Raw genomic sequence first — 14536 nt, forward strand, 5'->3', positions numbered from 1 at the left:
CTTTCTTCGTACACTTACGCAAACATGCATACCCACACACAATAATCAATATACAAAATGGAATCTGCTCACAGAGCCGATCGGGTTAGGCCGGAATAGAGAGAGCAGCAAACCCACCCAGCAGGCACACAAGGCCGCCAACGGAAAGCCGGAGTCATTCCCGAAACCTGCTGGCAGTATAAACTGTATGTGACTCGCTGGAATGGAAGACAACCTAAAAGAGCATAAACCATGTAAACAAATTTTGCATAATACTCATACAAAACCCAAATAAGTACATGTATGTACTATTGTACATAACATTCTTTCAGGTTTAACAAATGATAAAATATCTCAACATCCATGTACCTACAATCCTAGTACAGTATACTAGTAGTAATCTAACTTACTAGTAAGGGAAAATTAAGGCAGTCCTTCTGTCTCATGAAAATTTGTACCCCATCCACATTAAGTGTCACTAACATGACACATACAGAATATGTACAATTTGTACTAAGAATATGAAAAATTGTGTTACATTAAAAAAAAATATATATAACTTATTGAAGATGAGGGGTTTTTCAATGTATAGATAAAGATACGAATACATGGCTACATGTATTTGACAATAGCAATTAAGCTTTCCTGTTTAACAAATTAATACAATGTCCCATAAAACATCATCCACAGACCTGTATGGGCAATGTAGCCTTAAAAACCAAAAAAGCTTTTGAATCACCCAATTCCACAGAACAGATAAAATAACCAACTTCTTGAATTATACATAATACAAAATTATGGCTGATTCTGCAGAAACATGTAAAATACATACACATTGTATACCATCAAAACATGCCAAGGTTAAAACTACTCATACAGACCCATGTGAGATGTCGTCTGCAAAACTAAAAATACTATTTACAGATCAAATCTCCATTTCCTGAAATGAATCGAAAGTTTGTTATTTCTTTTAGCAATATTATACTCAAGCTCCTTGTTGGCTATGACATACGATTTATAACCTTTAAAGCTTGGTGGTTTATTTTGAAATTTACAAATATAAACATAATATTTAAGTAAAAGAAAAAGATATGTCAAAAATTTATCAGAATCAAAACCAAACATTTGTTCAAATAATGAAACATTTAGTGGCTTATTGATTTTCTGAGAGATAGCTTTAAGAGTATCCTCCCAAATGGGTTGAACTGAAGGACATTGAACAAAAATATGAATATAGGTTTCAGGGGCATTCTTACAAAATGAGCAATTGGGAGAATCTTTTCTTTTAATTTTATATAGAAAGTTATTCAAACCTATAGCTCTGTGAAATAGCTTAAAATAAAAAGATCGAATACGTGTATTTATGGTACATAAAAAGTTGTTCACATGAACCTTTTCCCAATTGATTTCTTCGGACTCTTGGAGGTCACTCCAAAATACAGTCTGTCTTTCTGGATAACATGTTTCTTGTATTATACTGTAAGCGAACTTTGGAATTTTTTGAGTCTTTAAAAGTTTTGCTTTAATTTCCTCAAATATTTTGTCTGGAGTTAAATCAGAGGAAACAAACCAATCTTTTGGAATATTTTTCAATAAAAAATTGTATTTCCGCCTGTCCTTTTTGCTAATATCGTAATCCAAAATCAGTTCTTCAAATAATTTATAACCTGGATGGGGAGGGTTGAGTAGATCACTTATAAAGACAATACCTTTGTCTAACCAATCTTCATACAAGAAGTATTGTTTGGATTTTGAACGAATACTTCTGTTAAACCAAATGCATTGACAAGAACCAATTGCAGAAAAAGCTGTATTAAATTCATCTTTAACAATTTTTTCTCTAAAAATGTACCATGTTTGAAGAGATTCGGCTAATTGACTTGAGCCTAATTTGTTCAAAATACATGCAGGGGGATGTGCTTTCCACAATATATCTTTTCTACCACTAAAATCATCTAAAATACATAATTCAATAAATTTCCATATACTTTGATAGTTATCATCAAGAAGCATTTTGACCCATGTCATTTTTTGTGCAATCGAAAACATGTATGGATCAATCATTTTTAAACCACCCAAAGAGTAATCATTACACAAGAGGTGTCTTTTGACCCTATCACTTCCACCACTCCATATAAATTTATATAGTATTGTGTTTATTTGTCTAAAAAATTTCTTTGGTATTTTTATACATAATACCGAAAAATAATACAGAAGTTGAGGCAGCAATAGGGTCTTTATAACACAGATCTTCCCGACCAGAGATAAATTTCTTACACGCCAACAATTCAAAATATTTTCAATGGATTTAAGCTTTGTCTTGTGGTTAAGATCATACAGATTACTTATGTTCAAAGAAAAATGAATACCCAGAGTTTTAAAAGTAGACTTATTCCATTTAAGACCTTTCTCCGAAAATGGAAATTTTTGAGAACCCTTTAAAGAACCAATCCAAATTGCTTCTGATTTAGAGATGTTAAGCTTACAGCCAGAACTCTCAGAAAATGAACCAATAGTATCAAAAAGTGATTTAAACGAGTTTTGTGAACCGTCAATGAAACAAGTAGAGTCATCTGCTAGCAAAGAAATTTTCAAATCATTTTCGCCCACTGGGATACCTTTAATATTTAGGTTTTGTCTAATAGCAAGAGCCATAGACTCGATAACCAACAAAAACAGGTATGGGGATATAGGACACCCTTGGAAAATACCTCGTTCCATATTTATTGGTGTAGTCAAATGTCCGTAATTTGAAACATAGCTTTTCCTACCTGAGTAAAATACCTTTATCCAATCAATAAATTTATCACTAAAATTAAACTTTCTCATTACCCGATACAAGTAATCATGCGAAACACTGTCAAAAGCTTTCTGAATATCAAGGAGAAGAATTGCTCCAGGAATTTGCTTTAAATCTGTATATTCTATTATATCAATAATTAAGCGAATGTTATTTCCAATATTCCTTCCTTTTAAAAAACCAGATTGATCTGGATGGATCAAATCCGAGAGACATTTTTTTAAACGATTTGCTAAAGTTTTGGCTAAAATTTTATAGTCTACTGTTAAAAGAGAAATTGGTCTGAAGTTTTTCAAAAAGGAATGATCTTTATCTTTTTTGGGAATCAAAGTAATGACTCCATTTCTTTGTGAACTAGACATTAGTCCATTCTGCAGGGAAAAATTAAACGAATCTAAAAGTAAATCAGAAATGTCTTTCCAAAACACGATATAAAATTCTATGGGTAGCCCATCCAAACCTGGTGACCTGTTATGTTTCATTGAGGTAATTGTATCATACAATTCCTTCTTTGAAAGTGGTTTATCAAGAAAATCCTTATCAACTTCATTTAATTGGGGAATTTCAATAGAATTTAAAAAAACATCTTTTTCATCACCTAAATTGTTATCACATTGTTTTGAGTATAAGAGCTGATAAAATGAATAAATTTCTTCCAATATAGTGTCCTGCTTAACAATAATCTCATCATCATCATTCTTTAATTTAAAAATACTTTTCTTCTCTCCAGACCTCTTTTCTAAATTACAAAAATATTTTGAACTTTTTTCCCCTTCTTCAATCCAACGAATGCGCGAGCGAATAATTAAACCTTTGGTTTCTTCATCCAAAATATCATTTAAGGCTTGGGTTAAAAAATCCTTCTCATTAAGAAGCTCATCATCATTTAAGTCAACACTCAATTTTTTTTCTACCTCCTCTATTTCCCGCAGAAGTTCTCTTTTTACGAAATTCTTTTCTTTCTTTTTACGTGCACAGTATTCTATACATATGCCGGTAATGGTACATTTAAGCGCATCCCATAAAATATTTGGATTACAATTACTTTTAAAATTAATAAGTTTAAATTCTTCAATGTTGTCCCTAATGATTGTACAAAAATCTGAATCTTTGTGTAAATACTGACAGTTCAATTTCCAAAATCCTGGACCCCTTAGTGGTTGGGCACCTTTAAACTTTAATGTAACGAGGGAATGGTCAGATTGAATACCTGGACTTATTTTTGATTGCGAACAATTAGTAACAAAGTTATCAGAAACAAGAATATAATCAATCCTGGATAACACTTTAGGATTTTTTTGATGTCTGGTGTATTGTTTAAGGTTTGGATTAAAAGTACGCCAAATATCACAGAGATTAAATTCTTCCATAAGTGTTGTTAACATTTCACTTGATTTGACATTAGAGTGGGTGTCCCTACCCCCTTGATAGTCCAGATGGCCCAAAACAGCATTAAAATCCCCAGCACATATAATAGAAGCGTATTTAAATTGGTCTACTTTGTTAAAGACTTCAAGAAAAAAATTGGGGTCATCATTATTTGAACCGTACAAATTTACTAAAACTAAAGGAACTTCATTAATACTAGCAGATATAATGAGGTATCTTCCATTAGGGTCAATGTAAGAAGAGTCAAGGACCAATGAAACCCTATTTCGAATTAGAATGGCTACACCTCTACTGTTTGAAGAATGGCTGGAAAACCATGATTTTTCACCCCATTGTTGCATCCAAAATTGTTCATCCGATTTTGAAGAGTGGGTTTCCTGAAGAAAAATTATATCACTCTCAATGGATCTTAAATAATGAAAAATTTTGCGTCTTTTTACATGATCTTGAATTCCCCTGCAATTAAATGTTGCAAGTTTTAAATCCATATTTGTAATGTGGGGAAAACAGTCCATTTCTTATTACCTTTATACAGGACTTTCAATAAGTTTGAGAGCAAGAGCACCTGAGACAAAATAACTGCCAACAAATTAAAATTATGAGATACAAAAACATACTGAATACTAATACTTGCGGCTGCTGTGAGATTAGAAAAAAGTGGTATGATTAAAAAAAGAAAAACAATTGGAAAAAAACAAACAAAAGGATGGGTGCACAAGATAGGGTGGCACCGGGCCTCAAATTGTGAAACGGCCCGGGCCAAAAGTGCAACTTTTGGAGTGGCCTCAATGGCCACCGGCGCATGGGGGCGTAAACACATATCATAATCGTGCCCTTCATATTACATATGAATTGGTACAAAATAAAAATGAAATACAAAATATATCATATGAACAGTCAATACTACAACCATTCAGGTCCCCCCTCAAAGAAAAAAAAAAATTCTTTCCTTTTTTTTTTCTGCTAACAACGTAATGGAATCCACATAAGTTATATTAATTAAATGTAATTACTATTCCAAATAAAATAAAAATAAGTTTACCTTATTTAGTTTTCCACAGTAAAGATATCAACGGAAGAAAAAAAGGGGTATTTTACTTTAAAATACACCAATAAAATCTTTTACAACAAACTTGCATTATGAAGATCTTATTCTTAAAGATCAAAAATTTGAAAAAAAAATATTAAAATGATAATAACATTTGAAAAAATAATAAGAATCTATTATGAGTGTAATGTATAATCAATTGTATTGACTTCTTCTCTTTAACCGGTACTAAACTAAAATAACAACAAAACACACCCATTATACAAGTTACTAACTACTGTACCACTAATTCTACTTTGTATACAGTGAAACAAACGATATCAATTAGAACTCGATCAGAATGAAATAAAATGCTTGCAAACAATAATACAGCCAAGTGCAGACAACATTACCAGAAAATGGAATAAAGTCTTGGAGTTTTCAAATCGGCTTTCTCTCCTTTTTTTCTCTCAAGAAGTAACATTGGTTCAGTATATTCTGCAACAGTATATCAGTTATCAGTAGTTAATGTTAATATTCTTCTTGTGTACCAGATCTTCCACATGTCTCTAACTGGACTTCCATCCTGAGATGCCTTTATAATCACGAAAAACAGTTTAAAAAGCATACAACAGCGAATATGAAAAAAAAAAAAAAAAATCCGATCTGGTGCTCCTGAAGCATGAAACAAGACACCTTGTTTAACTTCCTCTGGGAACGTCGGTATTTGCCGTTGGTGTTACGATCCTGCCCGAAGAATCTCTCGCCTTCAGAATGGCTGGGTAGATAAAAAAAAGGCTTGAAGCCTTTTTCCTTGAGAGCTTTGAACTTGGTCAGCTGAGCCTTTCTTTGGTCCAACACCCGCTTAGACATATCATCGTTGACAAAGATCTTTCTGCATCTCTGGTCTGGGCCTGAAACAAACTTTATCAGCTCCTTCTTGACTCGTTCTTTTACACGATAACTGTTGAACCCGATATGAATAGGGCGAGGGCGAGAGTTCTTCTGGTTGCTACGGTATGTAGGTGTGCGATGGATTCTGGAGGTCTCGTCTTCAATTCGATTTGCACGTTGAGCCAGGCGTCACCCTGTTATGACGTAGTTTTTACGTACTGCGCATGCGCGAGCGTCGACCCTCGGCTCATCGCACAAATTTCGAACGCGTTAACCCCGGTTATCACCGTCCACCCAAATCGGTTGCGCCGCGCTCAACCCACCTTGCTATGACGTCACACTCCTCTCGGGTATCGTGCGGAAGAGCACGATGACTCTCGGGAAATCCGTGCTCAATTCACCTGTTTTCATTTTTCTTTCGAGAGAATATTTATATTCTATTTACATGAAAGCTTATGATCTTGATACGTCACAGTAGCAGCGCTGACATACAAACTACAGCCTCTGGTACCTACTTTATTTGTCCGTTTTCACTGTTTCGCAGTTTGCAACTGCCTACCGTAGTCCCACACATGCATTTACACGTAATGCTTTACGCAAACAGATCTTGGTGCTTTAGGCCTAGCTAGTGCAGCAGTGCATTTGCCTAGTAGTCTTACCATGCATCATGTTTTAAAATCCACATAATTCCTCCCAGGATACGCATCTAGTCAAAGACAAAATAAATATTACAAGTACAGAAACGAGTCACAAATTCCACATACTAGTATATGCACGCAAGGCACAGGTTGCCTCCTGCACACGCCACGCACGAGACGTGACGCCGGCGCCCGAAATCGAAATGTGTTTTAGCAGCGGGTCAACGTACAGACGTGACGCCTTGACGTACGGTTGCGCTCGGCGGCACGTCCTTCTCGTTCACCCAATCGAAAACTCCCTTATGTTGATCTTGGCCTCAGCAAGTAGGAGCTTCACTGATTTCAAACTCGCGCTAGCCTCATGGGCATCATCTCCTTCCGTTTCTGGCAGATTGAAAATAACAATGTTAGATCTCCGCGAGCGGTTTTCTAGGTCGTCGATTTTCTCTTCTGCCTTAGCTAATGCAATTTCCAGTTTGCTTACTTTGTCAGATACCTCGCCAATCTCATGCTCGAGAAGGCCGTGGCTGTTTCGGCAATCCGCAGCCAGCTGCTCAAATCTAGCGTGCATACGGGCTTCAAACGCCCGGGCCCATGCCGGGGCTTGTTCTTCATCGTCCGGCATCGCTGTAGGTGCACTCAAGTTTTCGTTTGGAATCACAGAAACATCAGAAAGTGTGCCTGTTTTTACCTTTTTCTTCGCCGGGCTGGAGGTTGGGTCCATTCTTGCGTTCACAACTGTCCATACGATGTAAAAAATAGCAGTATTAAGACTAAAATTGAAATAAATTCAGGGCACGAAAATCCACACGTGTTCACGCATTAGTGTGCGCCGCCATCTTTTCAGTTAGCTCCATTCTTGTTGATTTGAGATATATTACGATAAAAAAAAAAATTGTGAATAAACAAAGAAAAATAGAAAAAAAATAACATGAAATATTTAGTCATAATTTCAATAATATTCCTTGATGATTGTAACAAGTGAGGTATCACTGGGAAGGTTTTATCAAGCTCTATATCTGATGATGGACTGGCTTTAGAATGTTCGAGTTGTTTTAATCCGTTTTGCTATCAAATTCTTTTTTTTTTTTTTTTTTTTTTTTTTTTTTTTTTTTTTTTTTTTGCTATCAAATTCTTAACAAACATGACTCTCCACTGGGAAATATTGACAAGTTTGCCTTTGCTTAACGAACAACACCTGACTGGAATGTTCGTGACCAAGTTCTCACTTCATTGAAAAATTTTATTCCAAGATATGGATCATCTTACATCAGTCTCTGACTTGGACCGAGCTTCTCCTCAAAACAAGCAAGTAGGTGTGTGTGTGTGTGTGTGTGTGTGTGTGTGTGTGTGTGTGTGGCGGAGACCCCAGGCAGTATAAGTATACCATAGTCAAAGATACATATATATATATATATATATATACATTTTTTTTTTTTGTACAGGTCAATATTTTCTCGTGAAGAAATGGTCAGTAGGTTTGATTTATAATCGGGTTGTTATGTTTGAAGGGAGATGATGGGCAGTATAAGTTGGTAATGGATTTGTCTTTTGAATGGCATTTGTACCGTTCTTATGTTCATGTTACACCCAGAATGGGTTGATTTATGATTAATTTGAATGAAATCAATAAAATATCATTGAAAAACAAAAAAAAAGTGTGTGTGTGTGTGTGTGTGTTTCTTGTAATTTGTTTGTTTGATTGTCGTCTGTTGAGAATGAGAAGGGCTTTAAGTCTTCTCGAACACTATGGGTTTTGTGGTCACTTAACGCCCTTATCATTCTCAACCGACGCAGTGGTGATTGGTGGTGATTGTGTGCTGATTGATTTATTGATTGTTTGATTTATTTTCTTCAATATGATTTCATATAGAAATCAAATTTCTTTACAGTATTGTACCAAAAATTTAATCAAACTTCGCGCATCTTGTTACCCTGGTGTGACACATGGCATTATCGTGATTATCTGTTACCTCTCCATTCATTACCGTCTACTTTGTCATTGCCGGTGAACGCTATCACACACCTCCATACACTATTATGGACTTACACGTACAGTAGTACACAGTGAAGACACACAATGCATGATACACCACTAGCCATTCAAGCTGTCCCTCAATGTTTATTTTTCCCACTTTTTTGATTGAAAATTTTCTTAAAATTCAACCAAAAGTGTGCATAAAGATTGTTAGATTTCAAATTTGAAAAAGAATACTCTCTCATGTGGTGGTGGTGGTGGTGGTGGTGGTGGTGGGGGGGGGGGATGCACCCTCCCTTGTTCCACTTCCAAAAACTTGGTTCACAGTAAAAGACATACATGCTGAAGTACCATGATCGATTAGCCATTTACATTGTCCTGAATGTTTATGGGTTTTTTTTTTCTCACTTTTTGAATGAGAATTTGCTTAGTAGGTCCCCTAAAGTGTGAACCAGATTGTTGGAAGCTCAAGTCATAAGAATGTAAATTAAGCTTCCTGGTGTGGGAGGTGGTATCCCCATCTAACGCTATCTGGCTGTCTCAATTCAATTCAATCCAATTCAATTCAATTCAATTCAATTCAATTCAATTCAATTCAATTCAATTCAATTCAATTCAATTCAAATCAATTCAATTCAATTCAATTTAATTCATTTATTTTCATTTTCATTTTATTTTCATTCTCATTTTTCTTCCAGCAAAACATAACACAATACATCAGAAATCATATCATAAGTAAATACATTATGACATGCGAAACGAGAGATATACATACATACATACCGGCAAAATACTAAGTAATGTTTAGAGGGGAAACAGAGAACTGAGAGGTCCACTAAAAAAACAATGCTTGTATATTGTGAACCACTAAATCCAATCCAATCCAATCCATTCGTGGTCCTGATCTTCGAGACGGGATATAAATGACCAATATTAAACATTATCTTTCTAGAGAGTGGGTTCATTGTACTTAGTAGGGCCTAAATTTTAGAGTTGTGTCCCATTATTTTGCTTGTACAGGCCGGGAGGGACTATATTATTTTTTGTTTTGTTTCCCTTCTGAATTGTTTCCCAAAGCTTAGTTTTGAAAGTTTTTATCTGCCATATGTTGCTAATCATCCCCTTTCTGTCCATCCCCAGACTTATTACATGGTGAAAACGCAGATCTATGCATAAATGAGGTGGCAGATACAACATAGTCATTCACATTGTCCTTGAATATTGATTTTTCTTACTTTGGGATTGACAAATTTCCAAATATAAAAAAAAAAGATGCACAAGATTGCTGAATTATAAAAATACCAAAGCTCCCCCGTGCGGGAGGGGATACGCCCACCACACCTGCCCCCCCCCCCCTCCTCCCCGTTCAGTCGCTGCACCCACTCGCTAGCGTGATACTCCCAAACATTGAACACATTGTCTCTCTAAAAGAATATTGCTTGTACATGTAGGTACATGTATTCCTGGGTAAGGCCATGATTACCGGTATAGGTCTCTAATGGCTAATAAAGAGATCTGTGGCTAGATTATAAAGAGCTATCTTGTTGTTGTTGTTGTTGTTGTTGTTGTTGTTGTTGTTGTTGTTGTTGTTGTTGTTTTGTTTGTTTGTGTGTGTTTGTTGTTGTTGTTGTTTTGTTTGTCTGTGTGTGTTTGTTGTTGTTGTTGTTGTTGTTTTGTTTGTTTGTGTGTGTTTGTTGTTGTTGTCGTTGGTTTTTTTTTTTTTTTTTTGGTTTTTTTTTTCTTGTTACCATTAAATCTGCTACGTCACCTGTACCTCGGGCTACACAGTATGTCGCCCTCACAAGGTTGAAAGTAGGAAGTGTGTGACTGTCCTCAACCACTATGTTTTAGTTCGGTGTCCTCAACAGCGCATCAGCAGCCAGCAGCTCCATCGGCATCCCGCCCCAACACGTATTTTGTTTATTGGCGTTGCTATGATTTGCGATTACAAGTGAGGAACAATGGTGAGATAAAATAGTTTCGCTCATAGTGAAAATCTAACTCCAAGGTCATGATTGCTGTCGAACCCATAAGGAGTGAGATTGGTTCTGTAAAAACTCACCAACTCAGTCGGAGAGGGAAACTATCTAGAAACAAAGTACACCGAACGAGACCAAGGAGTATTACCCGCAAAAATTCCAACTTGAGCCTTCAGCAACTTAGACCAGTCCCACCCACCACTTCTCGTGCTGGGACTGCCAAAGCCGGGCGACGAACCAGCGGAACTGACGTTACGGGTTCAAGTCAACATCATGCCGCTGCGACTCCCATTCAAGGGCCATCAAGATCATTGCCTCTCACTCAAGGAAAGTCGAAGACTGGACAATCGAATAAGAATATTAAGCTACCTCGTTTGAAATCCAATGGATCAACTGTTGACAGCCAAGTCAAAATCAGTAAATATTTGCACGAAGCGTCAACTGAAACTACTAGATCTAGACGAAGGACTGAGAAAGGACGACAAAGTGAGCGTGTAGATTCGGCTGAAGAGGTCGACAAACCAAAGCCAAAGAAGTCGAAATCTGTGTACATATTAGAAGCAATTAAGCCAAATAATGTACTATTGGAGAAAGAAAAATTCATGCGATTTCGCGGGCGCTACAACCCACAGTTTGAGTACGATCATCCAGCATCCGAAAAGGTGATGAAGAGTTACAGCTTGGCGTCCCATAAACTTGCCCCTCAGGTATGTATCTTCTTCTTCTTCTTCTTCTTCTTCTTCTTCTTCTTCTTCTTCTTCCATTAAAGTACATCCCTCTTAATAGAGTATAGTCGTACTGAGTGCAGATGCAGTGAGGTGCGCGGTCACGAGAACACGTGTAGTGCAGAATACAGTGTGAACACACACAAATTAAAAAAAGGAGGGCAAAATAAAAGTGCAAGTAAAAACCAAATATCTTGCTGTTTTAACGGAGGTCGACAAATTTATTAATTTATCAATTTAACAGTCAGTGGCACTTCTCATTGGGATGAAATTAATGTAACACTGAGGTACAGCCTGTACTACTGGCAAATTTGATACTCTGGCTAAATTGTGATATTGTCCCCTCTTGTGTGCGATTGTGAGTGCATCTTCAGTCACTATGTGCAAAGTCTATGGCGGTGGATAGCAGCCACCGGCTATGACAAAATGAATGGCAGTGAATGGAGTGGTGGACTATTTCAGGATAATGCCCTATATAAGTGTTAGTTTTATACTTGAGTGTTTTGTTTTGTTTTGTTTTGTTTGTTTGTTTGTTTGTTTTTTTTTGATAGGCAAAGCTTCAAACAAGCCAATTCCTTTAAACCTCCTTTAACCCGTTGAGGACGAGTCCCCAGTATACTCTGGCAGGTGTCTGTATGGGAAATGCGTGTTGTAGCAAAGTCAGTCCGCCCTCAATGGGTTAATTAATTTGTCAGAGAGCTACTTATTATTGTTATAAAATACACAGTCACAAAACTGCCATAGATACACATGACTACCAACCTGTGAGTTTTGTATGATGTTGATTGTTAATGACATTTTCTCTTCTTGTCCCTTTCAACTGAACAAACAGGCTTTAAAGATCATGGAGGTTGCACTGGATAGATATGGCAGCTATGAGGCCTTTGAGGAAGCCATTGCAGGCAAGCGCCTTACACACACCGAGTTCTGCTGGCTCTTCAAGGACTTTGTGTCGGCCGAGGGGCTGGAGAACCAGGTCCACTTGAACCTGACGCCGGATCTTCTATCCCGAGCAGTGATGACTCGGCTGCGGTCACGCCCTACCATGAATGTCAACAGTAAAGTACTACGAGAGGGCTGGGCCAGGGGCCTGCTGCAGCATGAGATTGGTAAGAATGGCAACTGGGTTACCACAGCCCAGTTTCTTAACTGTTTGCTAAATACTGTAAGTGGGATTATCTCTTCACTTTATGTTGTTTCAAACTCTCAACCCACTTACATGTATGAGTAAGCATCATACTGTTATAATCTGGAGTGATTGTCTTTTCTTTCTTTTTTTAAATTGTTATTCTGGAGAAGGAATATGACTGACTGTTGACGGTTTATAATTTGTAAATCTCAATTTTCTGAGTGCATTCTGTCCAGAGTCAGTTGTGAGCCATTTGATGAATTAAGATTGTTGATCAGCAAACAGATAATAATGTCTGTTACTGATCATCCTAGCCTCCTTTTTTCTTGTTGACAGGACCACCTGTGTGTACAAGCCTAAGTAGAATACCATTTATCAATTATATCCAGACAGTGCAAACTCCTCTTCATCCTAAAATCGCTATCCAACCACTTCTTTGCAATGTGTATCATCTCAGGTACGCACTATATACGCAGCGCCAACAACCGCTACCAACCGTGGCACAACAACCGTGGTCGCAAGCGGCACGCCCTGCTGCCCATGAACCCGACGGAGGAAGGGCTGGCCAGTCTCCACAGCGTCTTGGGCCGGGATGACCCATGCCTGTGGCGGTCCGCCATGCTGTACTACACTGTCTACCAGGCCTCACTCCTGTCCTTCGCAGACCTCTTTGAGCACCTTGGCCGCTTCATCAAGAACCCGGAGGTTCGCTGGGACTATTGCATGCGTGCCAAGCGTGGCCAGGGGGACACCTCCAAGCCAGGTCAGTCAGATTCTGCCCACAAGTTTTTACAGGGATGGTATTGAAGCAAATTTCTTTGCAGATTAAGTCATGTATCCTAAGAGGAAAAGTTTGCCTCTATAAGTTGTTAATGATTTTTCAGAAAAACAATTGAAAAAAATGTGACACAATTAAACAAGTTTTGATTTGAGCATCTTGGGACAAACTTTATGAGCAATTTCTGACGTAAAAAAACAAAAAAACAATATGGTTTTGTTTTATTGTATTTTGTTTGCAGTATGAAAAGTATTTTATTTAAAAGAATCATGATCTTTATTGTTTTATACTTCTCAGTGATCACTTTGAATTAAATTCTCTCCCCTCTTTTTGACTCCTCGACTATGTATGTAGGTTGCTTCAACAAGGACCAGGTCTACCTCAACGGGGCCTTGCAGGTCCTGCGGTTTCGCCATGAGATCGACTTCCACGCCCTGGTCAAGATGGGCCGAGTGGCCTTCCAGGACGTGGAGCGGCTGCGGCGGGAGGCGATGATGGCCGATGGCGTGGTTGCCATCCCCTCCTTCATGGCCGACCTTGAGTCCTACCTCCAGCAGCTGAACGAGATCCGACTCAAGAACCGGATTACAGACAAGGAGCTCGCTGAAGCCTTTCCGACCATGGAAAGCTGTGAACGATGATGGCAACGATCTCTCCACCTGCAGATGTGATTTCTATCAGCACTTTATGGGCAGAAAACCGTAACGATTTCTGTAATTTTCATGCTTATGCCAAGCCGTGCGCCATTTTGCATCATGAGTCAATCCAGTCCCATTCAGCATTGGGAAATAAATTTTTGCTAATGATCTTGGATGTTTGGGAGCTATCAAGATTTGTCACACATGCCAAGACTTATTTTGCATGTTTCTTTCTTCATATAGTTGTGTAGACTTTTACACCCAAAGAAAAATAGTGCAAATGTGAAAGTCAGCTTGTTGAGGGAGATCTAGAATGCTGTCTTAATTTTGCTCATCGCACAGTGTCTTCAAAGTAAAGGATGCGTGGCAAACTCCATTGATATTTTGTATATTGTTCTCCTTTCTCTGTCAAAACAAACTCGGCAGGACCTCATTCTGTTGTTTTACTAGCCACTATTAACCGGGAACTAGAGATCATCAGTGTGCGGATCCAGACAGCTATGGCTGACATGTTTATTAACGGCAGTTTTAGTTTGCCCTAACATGCATTTCTATCAACGTCATTCCAAAACTATGTATGGT

General features: G+C 37.7%; 2 protein-coding genes across 2 annotated transcripts; one reads left to right on the forward strand and one right to left on the reverse strand.

Annotated features, from left to right (window-relative positions):
* Window positions 1–658: 658 nt before the first annotated feature.
* Window positions 659–2700, reverse strand: LOC140232469 (uncharacterized). Its single transcript, XM_072312560.1, has one exon. It carries the CDS (start codon window positions 2698–2700, stop codon window positions 898–900), a length of 1803 nt encoding a protein of 600 aa, XP_072168661.1. The 3' UTR covers window positions 659–897.
* A 7967-nt stretch (window positions 2701–10667) lies between these two features.
* On the forward strand, window positions 10668–14310 carry LOC140232945 (microtubule-associated tyrosine carboxypeptidase 1-like). The gene is made up of 4 exons (XM_072313054.1): window positions 10668–11391; window positions 12242–12518; window positions 12996–13301; window positions 13671–14310. The coding sequence occupies exons 1-4, from the start codon at window positions 10717–10719 to the stop codon at window positions 13955–13957; spliced, it is 1545 nt and encodes a 514-aa protein (XP_072169155.1). The 5' UTR covers window positions 10668–10716; the 3' UTR covers window positions 13958–14310.
* The last annotated feature ends 226 nt before the right edge of the window (window positions 14311–14536 follow it).

This window comes from Diadema setosum, chromosome 9, assembly GCF_964275005.1.
Source record: "Diadema setosum chromosome 9, eeDiaSeto1, whole genome shotgun sequence".
Taxonomy (NCBI): Eukaryota; Metazoa; Echinodermata; class Echinoidea; order Diadematoida; family Diadematidae; genus Diadema; species Diadema setosum.